Here is a 20,223-nt window from a genome sequence, read left to right on the forward strand (position 1 = left end):
TCAGGAGGAAAGCCGGGGAGGACACGGCCAGCAGTCAGACGGAGTGACTGTATGGAGCAAAAAAGAATCATAAGGTTGGAACAGACCTCTTAAGATCATCAACCGTTGACCTGACACCACGATGCCCACTAAACCGTGTCCCTGAGGACCACATCTATAGGTCTTTTTAAAAACCTCCAGGGATGGTGACTCCACCACTTCCCTGGGCAGCCTGTTCCAATGTTTGACCACTCTTTCAGTGAAGAAATTTTTCTTTATGTCCAATCTAAACCTCCCCTGGCACAACTTGAGGCCATTTCCTGTCATCCTGTCGCTTGTTCCTTGGGAGAACAGACCGACCCCACCTCACCACAGCCTCCTCTCAGGCAGCTGCAGAGAGCGATCAGGTCTCCCCTCAGCCTCCTCTTCTCCAGACTGAACACCCCCAGCTCCCTCAGCCGCTCCTCACCAGACCTGCTCTCCAGACCCTTCACCAGCTCCGCTGCCCTTCTCTGGACACGCTCCAGCACCTCCATGTCCTTCTTGCAGTGAGGGGCCCAAAACTGCACCCACCATTCGAGGGGCGGCCTCACCAGTGCCCAGTCCAGGGGCACGATCCCCTCCCTGCTCCTGCTGGCCACACCATGGCTGATACAGGCCAGGAGGCTGTTGGCCTTCTTGGCCACCTGGGCACACTGCCGGCTCATGTCCAGCCGGCTGTCGACCAGCACCCCCAGGGCCTTTCCCGCCGGGCAGCTCTCCAGCCGCTCCTCCCCAGCCTGTAGCGCTGCTGGGGTTGTGGTGACCCAAGGGCAGGACCCGGCACTTGGCCTTGTTGAACCTCAGAGCATTGGCCTCAGCCCATCGATCCAGCCTGTCCAGGTCCCCCTGCAGAGCCTTCCTACCCCTGAGCAGATCAACACTCCCACCCAATTTAGTGTCATCTGCAAACTTACTGAGGGAGCACTCGATCCCCTCATCCAGATCATTTATAAAGATGTTAAACAAGACCAGAGCAACAGTCTTGCAATTGAAGTGTTTTAAATTGAAAGGTTGGCCTTCCACTGTGATTTTATAGCTTTCTTAGTTTTTATCCATCTAATCAAGAAAATTCTCATAATTTGTGTTATAATGATGACGTGACGCATTTTATTAATAAAAAATGAAGCGAAAACGTCACTGGCAGTAAGATTCAAAACTAGATAATGGGTTTCCCGCTGTAAGAGAAAAGTTGAGACACTTACAGAAAAATAAACATCGAGGTGCAGCTGGGAGTAGTATTTTCAAAAGCAGCCAGACATCATTCTCTAGTCACAACATTCAGTTTCATTGGGAACTGGGCTGTTAAACCAACCAACCAATTTATTCCAATAACAAAAGCCAGGACTGAGCCAACAAACAGGCAAGCAGCCAAAGCGACCCAAACAAGAAACTGAACAGAGACACTAGGGAAAAAAAAAAAACAAAAACAAAAAGGTCTGAAACACAAGACATGTTTGTCCATATTAACCAAAAGGCAGCAGGTTTTGTATAATTGACAGATTCAGAGCAGAACTACAACCATAAGATCTCCCAGAACAAATATGAGTACTCTACATCAGGAGCTTCTTAACAGGACAAGCGATGGGCCACATCGGCAGCAAGCTCTGCTAGGAAGGATTCTGGCAGAGAATTTTAGGAGCAAATAGCTGAGCTTTTGTAGAGGGTGCTGATGCCCACCGTACACGCTGGCTATGGTCACTCAGTATCACCAGAGGATCCAGAGACAATCAATAGTTAACATTATTAGTGGTAATTTTGCAACAGCTTTTTGAGGCAAGCTTTTCCTTTTTATTTACTATCAGCTAGTCCAAAATAAACCCTTAGTTCTGCTGAAGTTTTTAACCATAACCAGAGACAGCTAGTCCTTCTCCACCTAAACTGGTTCTGTGCTTGGTCTTGTAACAGTCATTTCCTTGAAGATTTAAACACAAGAACTTCATTAATTTCAACCCCCTATTGTTAGTCAAAACCAGGAATCCAGAGCCTAATAAAGCGTGCCGTCTGCCACACTGCGCAAGTTCAACTCCCACATCCATCAAACGTTTCTTTTTCCCTGCAATTCAATACCAGACTAAAGGACCAAGCTGCAGGTTAGGATCTCTTAGATCATTAAAGCAACACACCAGCACAGGCCAGACCAAAGCCTGCTCTCTTCTTTCAGCACACGCTCACATGTTTCTTCTTCCTTTAAAAACACCAGGGAAGACATCCATGTTTAAGCTCACACCAGAGCCGGGCATTTCTTTTCTCATGTCTGCTCACCTCTCACTTCACAACCGCATCTTTCAACCTTCCCACTCACCTCATCCCCAATATCTGCTAGGATAGGAGCGAACAGATTACAGTTCGTGTTTTAACGCCTCACAGGCATAAGATAATAAGAGTTTACATATTAGCTTATCCTAATTTTTTTGCTTGAAGATTGAAGAGGTTCTTCTCTTCGTTATATTTTGTTTACCCCCAGCCTTCCCTCGCAGTCTTTCTCCTCCTCATCACTGGGGCCATACCCTCAAAAAACCCCAAGTACTCTGTACCTCTGGTCCTCCTCAAGCTTTTTCCTAGGTCCCTACTCCACAAAAGCACAAGGCACAGGCCTATCCTCTCCCACTCCATTCTCAAATCTCCCTCTTCTGCTTTTTTTCCAGCAACCAGCACCAGTCTCTCCTTTTGCTCTAGCTCTTCAAAATCCCACTGGTTTTTCAAAACTCCTCACACACACGTCAACCCCAGACTTCACTCCCCACATACCAGGCCGCCTTAGCAGCTTACCAAAGTTTCAGCATCTCTCTTTCCACCAAACTTTTAAGAAACCTACCTCAAGGGTCAGACATTTTGCCAACAGCCGATACCTCTTCCTTCTTCTCCACTTACGCCCACCTACAGCTCTTACAGCTTTTCGCGCACTCTTCCTTTGAGTACATTCTGATTTTACAATATCAGCTTTAAAACTCAGCCCAGCACGAGCCATAGGAAGAGCAGACAACCTGACCTTCAAGGCAGGCACGTTACTCCCAACTGATAAGCTATCACTGCAGCCAACTGGTTTGTCCTCCAAATGAGCTGTAATCGGGCTAGTAAGAGAGCCTGTAGGCACTAAGCATCCTGCCCCTTATATTGAGTTAGGCTTGTTAGGAGAAAAACGAGCAAACAGAAAAAAAAACAAACCAAAACAAAACAAACCCACCTAGGCTTCAACCTTCTCTTCAGCTGTTCTAGGACTACGCACAGTATGTCCATACAAGCACTGACTCTTCCCACAGCTGCATTACCTACTGAAGCGGGGACATCTGATCACTTAAACTCTCCCTGCCTCCCACAAACACACTGCAGACACTTAAAAACACAACCAAAACAAAAAAAAACCTCAGATGAGGCTCTGAGGTGGTGTGGGTTGAAGGTAGATTTTCTTTGTGTGTCTGTGTGTACTATGTTTGAAGGAAAAAACTTTATGAGGCCAGTCTTAGGCTTCTCTGTAGCCTTTCCTATCCCATAGCCATGTACTTTTTAATGTAACACTAGAAAAAGTGGATGGCAAGAGTGTCACGGGGTGGTGCTCAGTGCCCACACCCCTCTTGGGTTAGGTCTAGAACTGTGAAAGCACGGAGGCTCACAGGTCCCCTTAACTGCTCTGCTGCCCGTGCAATTATGGGCTCTGATTACAAGGCAAGATGCTCCGAGTTGGACAGTTTATTTATTGGAAAGAAATAATTCATGTGGGTGCTTCGTACCTGCGCTTTCTGTGCAGCTAATTGACAAAACAGCGCTTAGATGAGATGTGATCCGTCTGTTGTGTCAAGATACACAGTGAAATTTTATGTAGTTGCATACGTAACTACAGTGATGTCAGGCTCAGTAGAGATATTAATGTTTAGCAGCAAACATGCAAATTAGAAACCTAATTTATTCTTCTTTATTTTTTGTATTCTAATCAGTTTCGATGATGAAACAGATGTTAATTAGTTTTGCTTGCCTATCCTAACATACCAAGGTGTAACACCTATATTTTGGTAATAAGCACAGCAGGGAGATATTTAAACGTTTGCTCTAAAGCTGTTCACCTGACCATTATTATTTTTACTAAATCATGCCTATTGAATGTAAGGCCTAGATAATGAGTGCCCTGCAAGGCTTCTTTGTAGGTGGTTGAACTGCTTGGGGACAGCTTGGTCCTGCCAACCAGCACTGTCCAGCTGGAGGAGCCTGCCCTTTCGTGGGGGTTTCGCAGTCCTGAACACAGCCTCCCTGGCTGTCAGCGTGCATTTGTCTCCAAGGTCAGCTGGAAAGAATAATTCACAAACGTATGGTGAAAATTACCCTCGAGTTTGTGTTCTAAGTATTGAACACTCTCTCGTTATCCTTCGAAACAGTAGCAAACCACATATTAAGGTACCGCTACCCCTTTAAGAGCCATGGTAGAAAACCCTCTCCAGTCAAGCAAAGCCAAGAACCCAGGCCATTCTCTCAACATATGACCTTGGAAACCTAATTGGGATGGCTGGAACCTTAACTTCAGTTACAGGAAGTTAAGAAAATAGCTTAAAACAGAGAACATCAGACAGAAGCACCCAATAATGTAAAATGAATGCCCTATCTTCTCTACTACCATGTTAAGGCCACAAAATTAAAACTAAAGTCTAGTAGGAGAGGACCTAAGTTGGATGCAGGAACATTAGTCTGATCCACTTTGAAAACTTTGTGTTTTATGGGACAAATTTAAGAAAAAAGATATGTATTAAATTACACGCTTAACAGGATGAAAGTGCAGTACGTTTCCAGCGCAACTAACTGAGCAGCTAACATAGGCTGAAGTCGTGTCTCTGCTTACGACATCCTTGACATTAAGATATACTGAAAGAGGGGAGAGAGAAGAGTTATGAGAGGTATGTGCAGTTGGAGATACTTAGTGAAGGGAGCTTGAGGGAACAGAAAGCTTGTGTTGGCTTACATTGGATTGGGAAAGCATAAGAAAAGGGCTGGAGAAACATTCCTGAGTAGGAACAGGGATGCACCAAAAGGCCTTTTGGGGTATGGATGGTTATACTGGGGAGGCAGCGTTTGGAGGAACGTCTGGAGAAGACAGTTTTGAGGATGAGATGCTAAGCAAGTGTAGCATGGCACAACTGTGAGGCATCTGGTAGTTACCCTGCCCAAGAACAGCTCGAAGAACCGAGTAGCTGTTGGTCTCCAAGAGACAGGAGACACGTCCGGCTGAGAAGCACTCACACACCAGAGGACAGGGTGTTTCCAGAGGATTGTCTTCACCCCTTTGACCTCTTCTGTCCTTGGCGCCCTGTGTGGCTGTCACCTTGCAAGCCTTTTGCATGCTCTAACTTCCCTTTTGTGTATTTTCAGGGATTTTTTTCTTTTTTTTAATGTTCTCCTCCAGCTGGACTGAAGCCCAACAGTATCCAACAGGCCCAACTCACCCCACCAGTAATTCACATCCCGAACCTGGGAGGCTGCAGCAATCAAGCAGCAGAGTTAAACGACAGCTTTCAGGTGCTCTGAAGAGAGCCCTTCTCACAGCCCTGCTTTCCCTCAGCGCCAGCACGGCTGGCGGCCTCCATTTTAAGGCCCACCGCCATCCTTGATGCGAGGGGCAGACCGCCCTCTGGTTCTTCTCGGACGCTCCTCGCCTGTCTAGGTGAGCTGGGCATGTTTAACGGTGCAGTGGGGTGCAGAGGGCTGGACTGGGCTGGCTTGGTTTGGTTTGGTTTGGTTTGGCTCGTCTTGGCCCGGCCCGGCCCGGCCCGGCCGGGCCCAGCTCCAGCCCCTCAGCTGAACATCCCCCTCGCTGCTAGACAAACGGCCCCAGCGCCCTGCTCAGGTGAGCCTAGCGGCGATTGGCCAGCGCCATTGCTAGCCCCGCCTTCCTTCCCTAACATGATTGGCCTATCCTTTAAACACTACCCGCTCCTGCACTCGTGACTGGGCAGTTCTTGGGGCAATCTTTCATCCTTCGGCGTCTCGATTGGCTGCGTCAGGGAAGTGGGGCGGGCCTCTCCCTCACGGCGCCGCCTTGGCCTCCTCGGGGTCCGAGGCTGGGCGCTGCCGGGGACTCGCTGTGACTTTCCCCGCGAGCTGTAGCCGCCGTTGGCCGGGCCCGCCGCGCACCCCCCGCCCCGATGGAGCTCTCCTGCCAGACGCTGAGAACCACCTACCAGGCGAGGGAGGCGGTAAGGACGGGAGGGCCGGGCGGCCGCGCGTCCCCGTTGCTATGGAAATCGAAGGCGGTGTGTGCGCACTTCTGCGCATGCGCCGGGAAGGAGTGCGCAGGCGCATAGGGAGAGTTGGTGGTGCCATGGCGGCCAAGGGAGGACAAGCCCTGCACGGGGAAGGCCGGGCTTGGAGGCCCTCGGGCTCGGTGTGACCGCGGTCCTGGCTGCCCTTAAGGGTGGGGTGTTCCCGCGGCTCCCGCTCTGGTTTCCCTGCCCTTTGCAGGAGGGAAGCGCTTCCTGTCCCGTCCGCTCGGCAGGGCAGGGGAGGGCCGGGCCCCTCGTCTCCCACAGCCCCTCTCCGTTGCCTGGGCATGGCAGATATAGCAAAAGGGGACAAGTCCGTGTTCCCGCCTCCCTCAGCCCCTTTTTCCCTAAGTGAGGGCTGTACTGCCCCACCGTGCCTCCGTCCCACGGAAGCCCAGAACCAACAGGATTTTGCTAAATTTCCTAACTTGTTGTTTTGCTTCCATCTGCTGGTCAAATTCAACTAGAGTAAGATCGGCTGCAGGGCTGCACTGCAGGGCTGCTAAAAATCCTTCCCTGGAAGGTGTTGGTGGCTCTGTGTGCCTAGGCGTGTCCCCACCGTGCATGAACAGGACAGGATTGCTCACAAAAAGGTAGTTTTAGGGGTTCTGCGACCTGAGTTTCAGGTTACATCCATCTCTTAGATGGGTAGATTGTATATTTACTTAGGAATGGGACCCTCTAGGTCAGTCCGTGTCTGAGCCCCAAAGTGGATTCAGATGCCAACTACCGAGAATGGTGTGCTAAGGTGGGATATTGAAACGATGCTGATGTGCAGAAAGAGGACAGGAGAAAAAGGGGTCTAATTTATAACCTCACAAATGGGGATTTGGATGGCCCTGGTCCCAAGGATGATTTTGACTGCTAATGGAGAAACCTTTATAGGAACGGGACCTGGAGCTCAAGAATTCTTTGCTGTGAGCTGGGCCACTGGGTTTGGGTTGGTTTGCTTTGTGAGCTGACTTCTCCATAGTTGGCAGGATGAATGTGAAGATCAGAGTTTGTATTTTGGGTACAGAGAGAGGGAGGTGTTCATACTCTGCAGAGGGGCAGAAGTTTGGAGCCTACTTTTCTGAAGTCAGTCAATGACTAAGGAACAACCTAAAGCTGCCAAGATGATTTTTTTTTGATTCTTGCTCTAAGGTTCTTGATTTCTGTGGAGGGAAACTGGAGATGTAATTTCTGTTTTCTGAATTCTAGTATTCTGAGGCAGTATCTAAAATTAGGGCTGCTACATCTTTGAGTTGTAGCACTAAAGAATTGCTGGAATTCCTGGTTCCCCAGTCCTGTCCTTACCTCTGTTGTGTTTTCCCATTAATCTGTTCTATGAATGGAAATTATTATTTTCTAACCGTTTTTGGAAAAAGTGGATTTTTTAAAAAAAGATAAATTCCTATATAAATTCCTATATGCATTATAGTTCTGTGGCTGTTCACAGCTACCCAGTGTAGTCCTACCACCAAAGAAATCTGTTTTGTGAAGCATTTCACTGGTTTTAATTGTTAAATATTTCCCATGTTTGTTCTGTAAATCACTCTTGACAAGCAATATTACTGTAAACTGCAGTAGGACTTTTCAAATTTGTACAAATGAATGGGAGAGTTAATGCTTATTAACTTGCAAATTCAGCATCCATGATTTGTATTGTTTAATAATTCACCATACTTTGTGTCAATTCATTTTTATATATCCATAATACATATCACTTTGAATCAGTGAAGTCTTGGCAGTGTAAAACCTGGCTTTAGCAATGTTCCTATTAAAAGAGGGAGGTAATAGTGGTCTGGAGTCGCTCTTAGCATCGGATCATGAATTAATCTAACTATTGGGATGGGAGGAGAAATCAGGAAGTTTCAGGGCACCAAAGTCGCATTGTAAAGTGTGTTTAGAGTTTAAACGTTAGCACGTCTCAGATGCATTCCTGCTAGCCACAGCTAGCTGTGTGTCTTTAATTACAAAAGGTATTTGTAATTCTTCTTGGGAAACTTTGCCAACTCTATTGTTTGCAGCAGGCTTGTATTCTTCGGAAGAGAGAAGAGAGTAAAGAAGTGCCTTTTCTCTGTGCTGGGAAATTCTATTCAATGGCAGCCAAGTTATGCATTGTTTAAAACTCACCCTTTCCCTTCTCTGCTTGTGTTTCTCAAAAAAATAGTGTCAGCAAGCCGAACAATAATTGAACATCAGCCTTCTAAAAAGCCTGGCCAGGCTGCAAATAGAAGATGCAAAGGGCTGGGTGGTAGGGAAAGCTATGGGGATACAGGGTGGTGTAGGGAGGAGGAAAACTGGGCGAGCCCATTGTGCTTCAGCTACTCTTTCTGTCCTGGCACGTGGTGCCAGCTTGATCTCGAGGCACCCCATACTTGGCAGCCATCCTGGGATCCCAGAGGCAAAAGAGGGAAGGGACACTGCGTGTGTATTACGACCAGATCTTCCCCTCTGTGATGACAGAGCTAACTGCCTCTTGTCTGAATTCCTGATCATGCATCCCTCATCTTACTGACACCCCCAGTTGGATTTACCAGGGCACGGTGCTACAGCAGTAAAGTTATTGCTTCCGAGCTTCCCAGACCGTGACTTACTCTGTAAGTATTTTCTTCATTCTGTCAGGTATATTCATGCAGAAATACAGGGTCACACGATAGTGAAACATTATAGAGTTGAATTAATCTTTTAGTAGGTCCATTAATTTGATGGAATTACACAAGCGACTAGGTTGATTTATAATGTAAATGCATTTTAGTAAAAAGTATGGAAATGACTAAAGGAACAACTGCATTTAAAGATGTATGACTCTAATAGAGTTTAATTTTAAACAGCTCAAAGAAAGGAATACATACCAGTCTTCTGTTAAGCTAGAAATAAATAAAATACACTATAAGTGTTGGAGCTAATTAGTTAAGTGCTCGACTATTGAGTTTTTAAGACAAGATCACACTTAAGTGCCTTAAGCTTTTATTAATTGCATGGACCCCAAAATCCCCTGTAGTAATTGAAAATTTAATTACATACTTTTTTTTTGTTCTTTTAAGAATGGAAGCTTATTAAACTTTAAACACTTAAAAATCTATTGAAATACCAGTGGCTATAAACAACATGCAATTCTAAATACTAATTAAACAGGAAGGCTAAATCACTATAAAGCTAAACTGAATTTTAAGTAACTTTGCACTCATAAGTACTCCTATTTTTTTCATGCTATGTGAGATTCACCATTTCCTCTCCAAGCACAGCAGAAGTCCTGGGCGGTGTTAGTGTCTGTCTGTACTGTGGCAGGCACGTTGTTTTGTGGACCTGTTTGTGGTGGGGGTCAGTCCCTAGAGAATAAACTGGACTTCAGGAAAGGAGACCAGCGTGGGCAGAGAGCTGCTTTAAGTTGACAGCTAGAGCTGCTGGTGGCACTGGTTCATCTGCCTCTTGGAGAGGGTGCGTGACTGGTGAAAGGCAGGGAGACATGGGTTTGGTCAAGAAAGCAGTGGTCTGTGCACCACTGACTCAGAAGATTTGTGATTTGGTAATGGTTACATGTTGAAAGGTCCTTAATTTTTGTTTTATAGAAATGTCACTGGGATCAAAGATTTCGATATCTCTATTTTGTTTTTCAGATCCAATCTAACGCAAGTCTTTGTCAGTTCATCAACTGATTAATGGCTTAGTTAATTTTCCTTGGACAGATGTCTGACTTCTCAAATTAACCATTCCTTTTTCCATTCTTATTAACACAAGAATGAACCTCTCAGTCTAAACCATCTTCTGATTTTTAGGTGAGGCTCTGTTTGATGTAAAGGTTTGAATCGCGGAAACAAACTCTGTAACTGGCAGAGAGTTCTAAAGCAGGTGCGTTTATTACAGCGCTGGGTGCAAGGGGGATCGCTCCTCCTAGCTTGCACACCGGGTCACATTCTAAACCTCTATTTATTACATCAAAACATGCATATTCATGAGTTAGTACAATTAGTTCAGAGAATAGGTGGGGATGTTGTAATTGTTTTTCGGAAATTATTATAATACGTTTCCTCCTCTTGGCGCATGCGTGCCGTCATCCGGTGGTCGTCCTTTGGGGGTTTTCGGAGGAAGGCTCATAGTCTTCTTCATCGTGTACTTCTCACCTTTGGTACAGAACCCTGGATGGGCTTAGCTCCAAACCACAGAACCAGTCTGAACCTGATGATAGTTTCACAAAGACAATCAAGTCCTTCTTTCTCACTCAAGCTGTTCCTACTGTCTCAAACATTTCAAGGCTGCTTCTGCTCCCTTATCTTGTGCTAGGTCTAGCTAGCTAATTTCTACTTTCTACTAAGCTATGCTAAATTAACTTTTTATTCCCCAGATCAGGTTCGCTTCCACTTCTGCCTGGTCGACACAACAAGAACAACATTACTCTGTTAAGGTTGAAGTGGGTTGCTCATACATAGACATAATGTTGTCTTGTACCCAAAGCAAGCCTCTACTTAGAATATTTGAGATGCTGCCCATCACTGTATCACTATTTATACTAGAACTTAAAGTGCCTTTATGGGTGGCAGAAGTAACCTAGTGGCATGAACAGCGGCAGAAGACACACCAGAACACAAATTCTTTTCAAGGGAAGTTCCAAGCGTGGATTGTGAGCCCTGTCAGTCTATCAGGCAGATGCAATTCCTCCCTCGTCAGGGTACCACTGTAAATACTGAAAACATGAAACACTCAGTGAGTTTGTCTTTTGTGGCAACCACTGGGCTTTCATACTGTGTTTAAATGTTCAGAGGTAGCTGTGATCTTGCCTTTTGATATATGGGCAAACACAACAGTTAATTTTTCTCAGCATGAAACAGCAGGAGCGGTTGCGTTTAGAAGAATGCACAGGTGGGACTCCCATCAGGTGTTGACTGCAGCTTCCTTCTTGCACCTCCAAGCCTGTTTCGGAAGATTAGGATCATCCAGGAGAAGTGGTGAAAGGTCCACGATTCAAAAATCTGTTTTCCGAACACCAGCACCTCAACACTGTAAGAAGGAAAAGACCCTTTCATCCCAGGGTGTCAGTGTTTTCTATTTGCTCATGACAGTTCTTGGAACTGGCTCATTTCTTGTTGCAGCGCCTTTCAGGAACCAGTCTGCTTCAAGAGTTACTGACCTACCGAGCGTTTACACAGCACTCTTCCTTCCTAAAACATTTCAGAAAAATCACCTTTATGCAACCGCTGAAAGGCAAATGGTGCTGTAGTGTCCTTATGGACTTGGAAGCAGAGTGGCTGCGTAGTTTTACCCAGAGGGTATCACAGGCAGTACAGGATAGAAGAGGGGTATGGTTTCTTCCCTTTTCCCCAGCCTGTTTGGTTCTTCTTTCTAGAAAACCAGAGTGAAGGTTCTGCCAATCTTAATATGTGAAATATAAACACATTTTCACCCCTCAGGAAGTGTTGTTAAAGGCAAACCCCGGCCCTTTCTTGGTTGTGTCACTAGATGGCCCCACGTCTGAAGCAAACATCCCGGGAAAGATCTGCTGTACTGGGATACCTTCTGCCTGCTCGGTACTACCCAGTACTGTTTGATTGGGGTGGAAGGGAGGGAAACTGGGGGTGGAAGTGGGAGCCTCGCATTACTGTGCAACGTGATCGGGAATATATACATGGTATGCAAGCACAGAAACTGCTGCTTTTTCCCCATCCACTGCATAAGTGCCGCTCTTTCGTGCTTGCACGGGGTCCTCATAAGTAATCATAAAACGGTAGAACACAGCAAGTTGGAAGGCACCCACAAGGATCATCAGTGTCATTCGCCCAGTGCTGAATGACGGCATCCGAAAAGAGAAAAGAAATAACTTATTTGCTAAGGGTGGGTCTGGCCAGACCTGCTTTTCCTGTGACCCCAGCTTCAAATCCCAATGAGGCAGACCAAAGTCGATACGCTCATTTTGCCAGAGCATTCCTTGTAGCCTAAAACCTCAGGGTTTCTTGGCAGACCCTCAGCATATATGGCATGTTTCATCAGAGGAAGGCTTTGTTGCAGTATCTTACAAGATTTCTGTTTCCACTGCCCCCTTTGTAGAATCACAGAATTGTTTAGGTTGTAAAAGCCCTTTAAGATCCTTGAGTCCAACCGTTTACCTACCGCTGCCAAGCCCACCAAGTCCGCTGCTCTAGTTGATGCTGCACTTTATGCTCCCCCAGATGCAGTTTCACGGAATGATGACCAAGTTGTTTTACTCTGCCTTGGGTTCATCACTGAACCATTTGTGAATGACTTTGGGTTCTCCAATCTGTGTGAAGAAATCCATGGACTGACTCTTGTCTTGAAATTTCTGCATGCTGGGACCTGACTTTGATCACTCCCGTGTTAAAATTACCCCAAACTACTGATTCTTCAAGTGCTCTGTGTTTCACTTGCTGTGTTTATATATCAAGGCCCAGGAAATGGGAGATGCCAACAGTGTTAAAGCTGGTCTTTGTAGTGCAGTTGTGCAGATCCCAGACTCATTCTCCATCCCTCCTTCTCCAAACACTCAGAAAAGAGGTTTCTGGTTGCAAGGGAAGGACAGAGCCATGCTGGAGCACGAGGTTTCCTTGCACTGCCCTTGGAGACACTGTGCATGAGGTCTGCAAGAGTCCTACCTTGAAGTTTCCATTAGCCTGAACATGTTGGAGATCCATAACTATAGTAAGAGAAGTTATTTTTTTCAACCTCACAATAATTTTCTCTAGGAAAAGGTTTCTACCCATCCAGTAGCCCTGATAATGTGTAAGAAAAATTACATTGAAAACCACTTTCCTTCCGTTTATTAACAGCGAGTTGTTTTACAGTTCTTACATGCTGTTGTCTTAATTTGTTTGTTTCCACAGGCTACATTTAGATGCTGTTTACAGCAATAAAGAGAATATTACGTTTGATCTAGAGTTCTGTCTTAATTCACAGGATGAGATGCGAACAGAAGCTCGTCGAAAAAATCTCCTCATTCTAATCTTGCATTATTTAATGGAGGAAGGGTATGTATTTTGAATAATAGTGCTCTGCGTTTGTGGGTTTGTGTGCGTCTGACCTCCCGTCATGTGTCCTTCTGTCCTCCGCTGGGTAGATGGACAGCATGGCCCTTTGGTTTGGTGTGAGAAAGAGGTAAACTACTATTACCTATCTTGGCAGTTTACTTTGCTAAATCGTTTCGGTTTCTGGAACAAAAATGTGCTGTATAGTTTAAAAATACTTTAGAGCAACCAGCAAAGGGTTTTAAGTAGGGTTTATGCTTTTGTAATAAGTAGAGTTGTGAACAGGTTAAAAATGCCATATACTTATTAATGCCATTATTTGCTTTTTCTGTCAAAAATCAGAGTAAGATAATAACCCTCATTTTTTTCGTCTTTACTTTTTTGAAATTATCAGGTATGCCGATGCTGCAAATGCTTTGGAACAAGAGACAAAATTAAGTTTACGTGGCTTTGAAGTGTGTGATAACATTGATCTTGAGACAATTTTGATGGAATATGAAAGCTACTACTTCGTAAAATTTCAGAAGTATCCTAAGATTACCAAAAAGGTCCTGGACACTGGTATGTGGCTCTTTTTCAGAAAGGAAGCTTTTGTTTCTCAAAGCCTAAAATGTGTATTTGCCTGATAGACTCACTGCCCTTCTTGTCTATGTTACTGTTTAATGTTTGAAACAGAGCTCTAGTTCTAGCTCATAGGATGTGAGAATTGGGAGATGGAGCTTTGAGCCCTTCTGCTCTTCCTTCTCAGGAAAAAGAAAGTGATATTTTTCTGTCTTTTAAAAACTGCTTTGATATTGGAACATGCCATGTAAGTGCAAAGTATTGTGGCATAAATATAGTCACTTTCTTCTCATGGGGAGAGAACAGTAAGTGTGTTCCATTTTGTATTTAATTTTTAAATTAAAATAACTCGCTTAAATGAAATATTATAACTTAGCTCATCCAAGCTCGTGCTTAAAAGTTTATCACCACTAGTCACATTAACCATTTGGTTTGCACGTTTGCCTATACTAAAGGTAGTGCGCCAAACAAATAATGGGTTTATTTGCTCCAAAGGACTTAAAGTCAGAGGAATAGATGAATTATACAGAATAAGGCAAATGGGAACATGAATGTTATGACCCTGAGAGCCAAAATGGTTTTGTACTTGAGCACAAAATGAAACTTATAGAAGCTGTAAGAACAACTGTGTAAGAGTCAGTTATGAAGGGCTTGGAGGGTGCAGAAAACACCAACATCTCTAACTATTTGTCTTATATGAAAAATATATTCATTAGAGAAGGGGATGACTGGCCAGGGAACATCTCTGAGCACTCATTGTTTCATATGGCTGCCAGCAACTTTGAAATCACTGGTAAATGAAACATTATGTAAATATAATAAAATTAGCTGTATAGGTGAAATGATTTTGAAAGGTACTAAAGCTACTAGTCGTCATTACCTTCACGGTGATGTAGAAGATCAGTACTGGCTGGAAGCAAGTTATCTGCATGAAAAAGAGATTTGCAGCGAGAACCTATTGATTTGTGTTAATACAAAGAGGAGCCGTCTTGCAGGACAAAACCAAAGGGATTTCTTAGGAGTCAGGAAGGAAAATGTATTAGAAAGCATTTGTCACATCATGCTTACTCTTAGTCAAACTGAGGGGCAGCTGTGGCTTGATCCATGATTCGAGTAAACAATTCCCAAAAAGCCACTTCTAGACACTTAGAATCTCTTCGTACCCCTTTTTTGGCCAGTAAAGCTGCTCAGACATGGGGCCCTCTGCCATTACCCAAAACTGCAACTGTTCTGGCAGGAACGTATCGTCCTTTTCCCCTGAAGGCTGCGCAGCCTCCCTCCTGCGTGTGTCTCGCTCAAGAAGGAGCTGCCTGGTTCTTTGTGACCTGCCTTAAATTGTGGCCGTGGTCAGACCGTGGTGTATGCGGGCCAAACAAAACGCTACTCAATTCTTGGTAATACCCTCAGCATGTCCTACAGCACCAGCTCGTTTCCATGCTGAACTGCAGTTTGCAGTGTTGGAGAGGTACCCACAGGATGGCAAGTTTCACACACGGGCTCTGCTGCCTCTGAGCACGCCGTGTTCCCAAGCTCTTTCAGTGAAACAGCTGTTTGGGAAGGATTATTTTGCGTAAGTGGATGAGAATCTGGGTGCAAGAGCATTGTGCGGGGAACGCTGATGGGAGGTGTATTTTGGAACAAGTAGGGGCGTGCTAGCGCGGTGCAAACCCTCGGCTTTGTGAGTTGGACACTTTGTGGAAAAAGCTTTTCTTTGACAGAAGTTGTTTCAGATTATGTAAGTGCAAAAAATAACGTGGCTTGAGAACCATTGTTGCGATGTGACATTTGTGCTGCCTGGGTAAAATTACAGGATAAAATTACTATTAATAAGGGTGAGGTAAATTCTTACTTCCCGATTCAGCAATGAAAAAAATGTTAGCCTTTAAATAAGCATTCTGTGTGATATATTAAATTAGTTTATTGTGCTTGATCTAATTTCTGGTAGTGTCCGTTTTACTGTGAAAATGATACTGGTTTTAAAATGTAAGCAAAGAAACCAAAGACTGAACGAGCCTAAAATTTAACAAGCCTCGAGCCAAACTGCTCTCTCCAATATCAGTTTTCAAAACATTTTTGCAAGCTTGCATTGCTTATAATCATCCTATTCCTGTTTATGCGTTGTCATTTCCAAAGGCGTTAGTGTGTGCGCAAAAATGTTTTTGAAGCGGAAAAAATTAACCAAGTTGCCCTTTTTTATATCCTTACTTATTTTCTATTTTAATTTTAATATTAATTTTGCCACAGTGGAAAATAAACAACAGCTGAGAACTGGAGGAAGACCAAGAAGGTAAGAGAAATGCGTGGGTTTTTTTTATGGGCAGAAAATTTTCCTGTAAAGGCAATACGCAGCGTGGTTAAGATAATGTTGTGATACCATAGGAATACTAAAGCCTAGAGTCACACTGCTGACTGCAGGGTGCATTTTTCTGTATCTTTTAAAGAAAAATAAAGTCTTATTTCCCAAATGGAGGTGCAGACAGTTCACAAAGTTTCTGCAGTGTGGATAAGGTGGTGTGGCGTGAAACCAGTAAGCATTGGACTTTGCTGTGATGGATGCCTTAACTTCAGTGGAAGCAAAGTTGGCCCAAAACGGCTTTATTTGAAAACTCTGCCTTTTAATATTTTGGTATTTTGAATGGAAAAAAAGAAATTGCAAAAACCTTTCAAGAGACTGTTTTGTTTTTTAATTCTAGGGCAGCAAGCTCTTCTCAGAATGTCCCAAGGCTCAAACATCAGACAGTGCAACGACCATTGTCAAAAACTTCACCTGGGAGTACAACGGAATTTAAATCATCCACCAAGGAAAGCCCCAAACAGGTTTAAACGTGTTTTATCTTGGCAGCATTACAGTTGAAATTAATGTGAGTTTATTTTGAAAGGCTGTAGGCAGCAAGAGGTTGTGAGTTACACAACTAATAATTGTGTAACTAATGGGGTTTACTAATTATGTAATTTAAGGGTTAGATGCAAGACTTCAGGAGAATATCCTTTCTGACTGTGAGCTGGGGAGCAAGTCACAGGCAAAAATTAGAGAAAATGGAGTCATCTAACCCAACCTATAGTGAAAGCAACCAGAGTCTCCTGTTAACACCAGTAGATTCATCCTTTAGTGCTAGAAAGCCGGACAAAAAACCAAGTAGAAGGTCTGGTGTCGCTTGTAAGCGTCTTCACAGCACATAAGGTGTTTGAGATCGGGGGAGCAATTTGGCTCTGTAATTTCTGGTTTTGTGAGTCTCATTTTGGCACGATTGCTATGAAAACTGCTTTGTTACCATCCCTTACAGACGAGGGAGCAGGAAGAGCAGGTTGGTGGGCAAGCATTGTGTCTGTTACAGCTTTTGAACTGCCAGGAGGAGAGATGTGCTTGCTTTTTTTTTTTTTAAGTCTGTATTCCTTCATAGGGTGGATCCCATTTCTTACAAGTTCTCTCACGCCTTAAACTTAGCTTTTGGACACTACAGCCACGGCTGCTATGAAGTGAGTGTCAAAGTAACTTACAGTCCTAAAATGGCTCCTCATTTCTGAGTTGATGTGTTGTGCCTTGTACTTGCCCATTGTTTCCACTGTTCATTAGGTGTTTCTTCTCATGGCTGTGTAAAATGCAGATTTCTATGACTTAGAATGAAAAGTAATAATGATAATGAGCGTGAAATAACATGAATGCTGAGCTCTAGAGCCATGGCTTTCACCACTGCTGCCTGCAGTCAGAGGAAGTCTAACTAAATGTGCAACGGTATTTGTTGGACAAATATGGGATTACTGTTGTAACTTCCATGTAATGATACAGCTCACCTGGGCAAGTATGAAGAGATGGGATGATACCTGTAATGGGATATCTACAATCTGTTTTAAATTTGATTTTTCTTTAGAGTAATGACAATGCAGTTACTGTGGAGCAATCTGACTTTGGCTTAAGCATCTCAGCAATCAACAAAACCGGAGGAGACAGCACTCGCCCAAGAAGGGTTGGTGGAAACCTAGTGTGTGATTTACAACGGAAATGTGCATGTAGAAAAAACACATGAAAGTTTTTCACAAATACAAAATGTGAGCTTTTCGGGTCTATTTTTGTATAGAATGGTCCTGTGTAATTAGCTGAAGGGCCAATTTTACAATATTTGGGCAGTAATTCTTTGCCTGGGAGGCTCTGCTTGCATTAAATAGTATTTCGAACATCATCAAGAAGGAAAAATATTTCTGGTTTTAAAACCCAATGTTAATAGCTAAAATTGAGGATAAGTTTCCAGTTCCTGAATGAGATGATAAGAGGCTCTGCAGTTAAATTGTTGCAATGACTGAGGAGATGTGTATTCTTTTCCCATTGCTACCACAGATTCTGTGGTCAGGTTTTGCCATATTTAGGACTGTATGTGCAGTAAGGAAACTAATTGCGGTAATGGCAAGCAAAATTTGGTCCGCTGCAGTTTTAACAGCTAAAGCCTATCAAAACATTATTTTCTTCTTTAGGGCCAAGTAATTGACTTCCATGGGATGATTCAGGATGCTGTCAAAGTGTCATCAAATGGAGTAGCCTTGAACAGCCTTAATTGCGATCCAGATCCTTCAGTAAGTGTTTCTGTTTGTATTTCCATCCAATGAACATGAACGTCAGTTTTATATAACCAGTAACAAAGTAAAATACCGCAATGATGTTTTCTTCATTCCCAAGTGCTAAGAAAAGTCTTAGATTTCTGAGTGGACATTCCCTTCTTGAGTGGACAGTCATACTTGCTACCGGTCTAATTTGTTGACAGTTGTTTACTCTTTGAACAAGACAACAGATACAAGTGATACTTTATGATTAGGAAAAAAAAAAAAAAAAAAGCAGAAACCCACAGAACTTCTGAGGGTGAAATTCTATTTCCTTTGAATTCAGTGTGTTATTTAGTGTACACTTAGCTGAGCCAAGAACAGAGCTTATGTGATTGAGAGAGAAAACTTTCAGTAAAGCAATCGCTCCTTGACACATGACATAGCTTCTAGGACAGCGCATCCAACTTACTCGCCTGGCGACTGCTACACTCCAAGAGACTTTCAAAACACAGTATGTGGCAATATGTGGTGAACCATATTTACATTTCTCACTCCTCTTGATCTACGTAGGGCATGTTTAGGACGACGTGTGCAATAAAAGAGCTGCTCATTTTAATGTTAATTCAGGGTTAGATACTGTAAGATGAAAAGATGAGTTACTGCAAATGTGGCTTACTTCAAAATCTTTATTATTATCCATGTTTTTACAGCTTTAAAAGCTGATATTATTATGATGTTAGCCTTTTTGAAACAGTTTCATAGTTTCATTTGATTTAAAAATGATTGACGTCTGACAAGAACTTATGTTTGTCTTTTTTTAGGAAAGATTGTTGAAACCCCTTAGTGCTTTTGCTGGCATCACCGGTGAGATGAAAGAACTTGCAACAGTTGTAAGCAAAGTAAGATCAGATCTCCTTTTCAGTTGTATAGAGATCTTGGTTATCCGTGTCATCTGAGAATGCTGTTTGTTTGTTTTACTGTCACTGATGGTGCTTTTTCTTAAACGTGCAAGCTATTTCTCTTATCATGCGACTCCCAACAAGTAATTTCTTTACTTGTGTAATGGTGTTTCTTTCTGATACACAACGGGAGGAAGTAATTAAAACCATTCCTTTCTAGTGGGGAACATGTAATCTAATCATGCTGTGCCCATGAGACTGTCGTAGCTTCTCCCTTTGTCCTTATTGCTACAGAAAATGTACAACACTTTGCTGAAAGAGAGATGTAAATGTATTAGCTGATACCAACTATTATCTGATGTATGATCTAACTGTGATCAAATGGTGGGAAAAGCCTTGATTCAGCTCTGTGGGTGCAGTTTCCATTCAAGGCATTGGGCTCTGTTCAGTGTGGATGGTGTGCCAGTACCGCAGCCGTATCCTGGTTCTGAGTGTGTCTAGTGGGCACCACGTACCAAGATTATTAAACCCTGATATTCCCACACTGTTTATAATACTGGTCCTGTGCCTTGCTTTGCGCTGCCAGCATGACCTGGACTCCTTGTCTTTTCTTGCTTGGCACAGCTGAGACGTGCTATTACTGTTGTCCCTGCAAGCAGTGCCCTTCCCTCATCCCAGCACAGGAGCTGCAGGAGCAGCATCAATAACACACTGTATCCCAGGGCAGACTGGGGATTCTTCCAGGACGGGGAGTTTGGCATCTGGAGGGAATCCCAACATCGTCAGCACCAGTTCATTTCACTTGTGGGTCGAGGTGCAGTCTAGCAAACGGGCCCTGGGCTGCTGGGGATCAGTGGCCACGAAGCAGGTAAATGCTTTGCATGCGTCACCACCCAGACCCCACGAGGCACTTGTCCAAAACGCTTCATAGCATCATGATATTTGGTAGTTTTGTGACTCTTTCTGGATATAAACATCAGAAATGGTGCCAGCTGTTGCTCCCACATACTT

General features: G+C 43.9%; 1 protein-coding gene across 3 annotated transcripts in view; it reads left to right on the forward strand.

The window, feature by feature from the left end:
- Positions 1 to 6,146: 6,146 nt before the first annotated feature.
- Positions 6,147 to 20,223, forward strand: part of KATNAL2 (katanin catalytic subunit A1 like 2) — a 32,343-nt gene continuing 18,266 nt past the window's right edge. Inside the window, exons 1-9 of one of the 3 annotated variants that reach the window (XM_086479658.1) lie at positions 6,147 to 6,197; positions 13,152 to 13,222; positions 13,614 to 13,780; positions 15,364 to 15,383; positions 16,042 to 16,067; positions 16,474 to 16,597; positions 17,650 to 17,745; positions 18,248 to 18,346; positions 19,135 to 19,212. In XM_086479658.1, the coding sequence (XP_086335784.1) occupies positions 6,147 to 6,197; positions 13,152 to 13,222; positions 13,614 to 13,780; positions 15,364 to 15,383; positions 16,042 to 16,067; positions 16,474 to 16,597; positions 17,650 to 17,745; positions 18,248 to 18,346; positions 19,135 to 19,212 (732 nt within the window). Of the gene's footprint in view, positions 6,198 to 13,151; positions 13,223 to 13,613; positions 13,781 to 15,363; positions 15,384 to 16,024; positions 16,068 to 16,473; positions 16,598 to 17,649; positions 17,761 to 18,247; positions 18,347 to 19,134; positions 19,213 to 20,223 lie in introns of all 3 variants that reach the window. The other 2 variants (XM_086479656.1, XM_086479659.1) reach the window with 2 other exon arrangements.

The sequence above is a fragment of the Leptosomus discolor genome, chromosome Z, assembly GCF_034619465.1.
Source record: "Leptosomus discolor isolate bLepDis1 chromosome Z, bLepDis1.hap2, whole genome shotgun sequence".
Lineage (NCBI taxonomy): Eukaryota > Metazoa > Chordata > Aves > Leptosomiformes > Leptosomidae > Leptosomus > Leptosomus discolor.